This window comes from Mangifera indica, chromosome 10 (genome assembly GCF_011075055.1).
Source record: "Mangifera indica cultivar Alphonso chromosome 10, CATAS_Mindica_2.1, whole genome shotgun sequence".
NCBI lineage: Eukaryota > Viridiplantae > Streptophyta > Magnoliopsida > Sapindales > Anacardiaceae > Mangifera > Mangifera indica.
In genome coordinates, this window is record NC_058146.1 from 8,531,708 (window position 1) to 8,537,649 (window position 5,942).

At 32.0% G+C, this 5,942-nt stretch overlaps 1 protein-coding gene across 2 annotated transcripts; it reads left to right on the plus strand.

Annotated features, from left to right (window-relative positions):
- The first annotated feature begins 1,403 nt into the window (after positions 1-1,403).
- On the plus strand, positions 1,404-4,878 carry LOC123226933 (class V chitinase-like). Of its 2 annotated transcripts, XM_044651515.1 has the most exons (6): positions 1,410-2,674; positions 2,754-2,918; positions 3,019-3,185; positions 3,267-3,477; positions 3,565-3,914; positions 4,454-4,878. In XM_044651515.1, exons 1-6 carry the CDS (start codon positions 1,567-1,569, stop codon positions 4,766-4,768), a joined length of 2,316 nt encoding a protein of 771 aa, XP_044507450.1. In that variant the 5' UTR covers positions 1,410-1,566; the 3' UTR covers positions 4,769-4,878. The 2 variants fall into 2 exon arrangements, with proteins under 2 accessions (XP_044507451.1, XP_044507450.1); XM_044651516.1 differs by lacking the exon at positions 3,565-3,914 and having other exon boundaries at positions 1,404-2,674.
- The last annotated feature ends 1,064 nt before the right edge of the window (positions 4,879-5,942 follow it).

Here is a 5,942-nt window from a genome sequence, read left to right on the forward strand (position 1 = left end):
AATAGTTCAATGCTTTTTATTTATGTCTAGTAGTATAAGAATAGTTTAAAATATATTCTACATGCAGAATGTTTAATGAAATTATTGTTCAAAAAAGTAAAGTGTTACACATGGTGGCACGGGGGTGGGGTGGGATATCAAGTCAATGAAAATGGCTATCTCTTTATTGCTTTCACATTACTTTTGGCCAAAGTCTAATTCATGTGGCGGAAAAATCCACCATGTGTAACACCTACAATTTCATCACATAAAAGCTACTTATTTTTCCAAGTTTAACTTAGTCCCTTAACGTCTTGACTACGGAGTGAAGTCAATTAGTGTCACTATAATTAAATATTATATTTTTCAATAAGTTTATTGTTTATGAAAAACTTTATATTAATATGATTTTTTATAATGTAGTTAAGACGTTACAAGAACAGATAATGAAAATCATATCAAGTAAAAGTTTTTTATGGGGAAAAAAATTTCATTATAATTTTTTATGTAGAAATTTTACAGTTTAGTGATCAGTCTCAAATGATCGGATCTGTCTTATTTAAAATTTTAAAAATTATTTAAGGTCTAATGATTGAAGAATGAAAATAAGAAATTAATCCTATTTTTCTAAGGACCAGCATTGTACGCACAAATAATATATAAGACTTTATATATAAATAAATAATACTCATTTATAAAATGATATGTTATTATTTATGTATAAAATTGTATATATATTTTTTGTATATAGTTTTATTATTCTTAAAATATATAACGTGTATACTGATTCTGAATTACTTATATAAGAAAAAACTGTAAAGATGAACAATTTTCTTGGTCAATTTCTTTATACTCAATTCATCCTCTGCAATCACAATGTCATTCACACAACTTAATAATAAAACAATCAATTCAATCTAAATCTTAAATAAATTCAATCTAAATCTAAATTTTATAAAATGTAAACTATTAGAAATTTAATGTGTTTATGTAGGTTTAACATATAAGAATAGTTTAAGGTATATTCAATATGGAGAATTTTTTTATGTAATTTCTATCTAAAAAATAAACTCTGACTTGGTCTTCACAAAGAAAAGTTTAAAAGTTTACATATAAATTGTATATATCATTTCATCACATAAAATTGACTTGTTTTTCCAAGTCCATAACGTCTTGTCTAAGATGTGGAGCCAAATGTCACTTTGATTAATTATTATATCTTTAGTAAGTCTATTGTTTATGAACGTGGTCAAGAAGTTATGGCGACAGATATAATAATCACATCAAATACATCTACAGCCATTTAACCAAGTCAAAGTCTTTATATGGGGACACAATTTTCACATTAATTCTCTGTATTCGAGCCATCGCACTAGTCTAATAATACTGCTAAATACATTAGTAAGTTATATTCCCGATCCAATCCCTTGGAGACAAGTTGTGATAATTTTATATTCATCGAACTAGTCTAATCATAAGGTCAGTCTAGATGAATATAAAATTGGCCTTAAAATGATACGCATCTATGACAACACATTTTTATATATAGAGAGAGCAGAGTAGCCGATAAGATCACAAGCATTACAAATGGGGTCTCTGATTATCAGGGCCTTTGTTTTCTTTATTTTCCTCCTCCCTCTAAAATTCTGCCCCGTAATAGCGCAAACGAATTGGATCAGGGCTGCTTACTACAATAATGGACGATATGGGTTCCCGATTGCCAACATAAGCTCTAGTCTTTTTACTCACCTTATTTGTACTTTTGCTCTTGTTAATTCTACCTCCTACGAGCTTTCAGTATCACCAGCCGATGAAGAACACTTCTCCTCCTTCACAAAAACTGTCAAACTGAAGAACCCATCAGTCACTACACTGCTCTCTGTTGGGGGTGGCGGTGTAGATTATTCAACCTTTTCTTCAATGGTAAAAAATTCCTCTTACCGACAATCATTCATCAATTCCTCTATAAAAGCAGCCCGATTTTACGGTTTTCAAGGCCTAGAATTTGCTTGGAATGGTCCAAACACAACAGATGATATGTTCTATATGGGACTTCTCTTTCAAGAGTGGAGATCTGCTATAAGTTTAGAGGCAGCAAACTCTAAACAGTCGCACCTGCTCTTGACAGCGAGGGTTTTATATTCACCCACACTGTATTCAGCAAGTTATCCGACAGAGATGATACAACAACATTTGAATTGGGTTCATGTTTTGCCCTGTGATTCCTCTATTTCTCCCTTGGAAAACCTTACTGCTGCTCATGCACCTCTATATAGTCTATCTGGTAACACTGTTAACATGGATCACGGTATAGGAGAATGGATCCACAAAGGATTATTACCTCATAAACTGGTTATGATGTTGACTTTCTATGGCTATGCATGGATGCTCCAGAATTCTACGGTGAATGGTTTTGGTGCACCAGCAACGAGACCTGCCCTTAATATAGTAGGCAGTGGAACAGCAACATATAAGGAAATCAAGCGATACATAAGGGAATATGGCCCTGAAGTTCCTGTCAGGTACAACTCAACCTATGTGGTGAATTACTGGACAAAGGATATAGTTTGGATTGAATTTGATGACATAGAGGCTATCAGAGCTAAGATTTCTTATGCCAAGAAAAAGAAGCTACTTGGCTACTCTGTGTGGCAGGTCTCCTATGATTATAATTGGGTGCTTTCTAAAACTGCAGGTAATTAACTAAATTAACTACTCTGTGCAATCAATTCTTTTTCCTGGCTGTAGTTAACATATTGATTTCTTTTTTCCAGCTGGAGTGGCAATAGATGATTCTTCAATTCCGGACGAACATAGAGGTGGGCAAAATAATAAGAGCCCTTTGTTAGTAATCCTTTTGTCTACAACAGCTGCTGTTTCTCTTCTCTTGGTAATATTTATGATGTTTTACTGCTGGAGGAAAAATCGCAAAATAAAATGTAAGTTTCTGATAATTTATGGAGAACTGCTTCCTCTAAAACTGATTAAGTTAAAAGTTAATTATTATTATTGTTATTATTATTTTCTCTTGTTTTACAGGCACTACAGAATCCAATGATGAGGCAAACAGAGCAGCAACTGCTGCAGATTTTAGTAGCAATGTTCCTAATCTGATGGAATATACACTGTGCGATTTAGAGGCAGCAACGAATGGGTTTTCGATCGAAAATAAGCTTGGACAGGGTGGCTATGGCACTGTTTACAAGGTAATTTTGATTAAGCTATTAATACTCAAATTAATATTTATTATTTGTGCACGTAGACTGACTGGAGTGTTTTTTTGCTAGGGAGTATTACCCAATGGACAGATAATAGCAATTAAAAAACTTTCAAAAACATTCACCCAAGAAATTGAGGAATTCAAGAATGAGGTAAAGCTCACTGCGAAGCTCCAACATGTAAATCTTACCCGAGTTATGGGTTTTTGTGTTGATGCAGAAGAACAGATACTGGTCTACGAATATGTGCAAAACAAAAGCTTAGACTTATACTTATTCGGTCAGTACTTCAAGTTCAATTTCTGTACACTGACTTGCATTTTTTTTTAAATACATTATTGCTTATTATTGATAGAATTTGGTGCAGATCCCATTAGACGATTAGTTCTAGATTGGAAAAAGCGCGTGCAAATCATTGAAAGAGTTATTCAAGGCCTTTTATATCTTCAAGAATACTCTAAGTTGACTATTATTTCTCCATATTTAACAATTAACAATATCTTGTTAGATGGAGAAATGAAACCTAAGATATCAGATTTTGGAATGCCAAGAATATTTGCGAAAGATGATCTTGAAGCAAACACAAATCATCTTGTTAATCATTGCCCAACCAAATCTGATGTTTATAGTTTTGGGATTGTACTTTTGCAAATCATCAGTGGAAAAAAGATTTCCATTTTATATGGTCCAAATGAAAACTTGAGTCTTCCCCACTTGGTAAGATTTCTTGAAATAGTTTTCTTTAAGAGTGAATTCTAAGGATAAGGGTAGATTTGGCCAAATGCTCGAGCAAAACGTTTAGCTTGATTTGATTGAGCTCAAAACAAATTCCCTTTTAAGAAAAGCTTAAGCTCCAATCTACGAGGCTTTGCAAGCTTGCGCTTCAGCTTAAAGGTGTTTGACTCTTTAGACTTCCAAGTTTGGAAGGACTCTATTTGAATTGATTAAAAAGATGTTGTTTTGATTAATACACATCGAAACGATATCTTTTTAACCAATAAGTATAAAAATAATGTTTTTTTGATTGATTTTGTTTTAGTTATGGTATCAAACTGAGCTTAAGTTTGACTCAGTTTGAGGGAAGTTAAGCTTGAGCTAATTTAAGAGAAGTTCACGGACCTCTCTTTCAAGCCAAACTAAACTAAATCTAACCCAAACGTGAACTTGGTTTGATTTGAATCAAATCTACCCCTGCTTAAGTCAAAATATTAGCACTAGAAAAACCTAAATTGTTCCAAATTATTTGATGATCTCAGGCATACGAGTTGTGGATTGATGGTAAAGGCGTGGAGCTTATGGATGACTCATTGGACGACACATATTCTCCTTGTAAATTAATGAGATGCTTGCAAATTGCTCTATTGTGTGTTCAAAAAAATCAAGTTGATCGACCGTCAATGGTAGAAGTCCTGACAATGCTAAAAAATGAAAGCAAAGACATCATGATTCCAAGGAAGCCTGCTTTCTCGAAACAAAATAGACAAGATGAATCTCTAGCACACTTGGAAGATTATTCATGGAGCACCCCATCAATTAATGATGTAACAATTTCAGATCTTGTACCCAGATGAATTTCATCGTGTGTCATGGACTTCTACTCAGCGTAGTTTTTGTATTACCTTTTTTGTTAGTTAATGTTCAAGCAACGTATGTTTAATAAAAGTGTTAGAAATTTTATTAATATGAATTAACATTAATTATAATTTTGTTTTAATAAAATAGGATAAATTGAATAATACGAAAACAATTTACAGATGTATTTAAAGAGATGAATTAAAATTACCTCAATACATTTTTCAGACGATGATTTAGGTATTGAACCATTTTAGAGGGTATAATAACTTACAAGGTCTTCTCTTTGAAACCTTAATACAATAGTTTTATATAATAAAACAATTATTAAGGAAGGTTTTTAAGAAGAAGATTGATCATTTTAAAGTAGATAAATTTCAAGAGCTATATAGATTCAGAAATATGACAAATAAAATAACCGAAAACCAGTGAAACAGAAAGCACATTACTTACGAAAATAAGCAGTAGTAGACATCAATGGATGGCTTGAAAGTTCATTTCCTAGAAAAAAGAACTTGTTAACTCTTTACATCGACTCGAACTGTAGAAAAAAAATCAATAAGTTATATGTTAAATAGAGGTATCTAAAGATCATATTTAAACTATGTGAAATTAGTTTTCTCGATATCATCAACAACTCTGTGAAGATAACATATTTCTACTAGCAATCATGAAAGAAAAATTTACACTGACTAGAGGTGGATTTGATTAGTTCAATTAGAATTCATCATTTGATTTGATGAAGTAGATTTGGAATTAGAGTTCCAACATGGCTTGAGATAGATTATTTGTCTTTTTTTTAAACATTATTCTCTTGTTGGCAATATCATTCATCTTTCGATGATACCTTTTATCTCGTGGTAGGTTTTTGATAACATTATATACCAGTTTGAATTAGTTCAAACTTGAACTAAATATTAGAGTTTGTGTTGGGATTGATGCCCTAGAGTCAATCCCTATGACGGTATATACAAGTTCATTAATAAAGATTATGTTTGTAATTTTCTTGGCATTTTGTGTCTATAAAACATATTAATATTAGATAAATGTCTTTATAATAGTTGAACCGTGATAAAAGGATCAGTGTTCGATACCTGATCATAAGAACCCTATATGCATATTAGTGGTTGTTTTTAAAATATCCATAATTCTGATATTACCATAAGGAAGGAC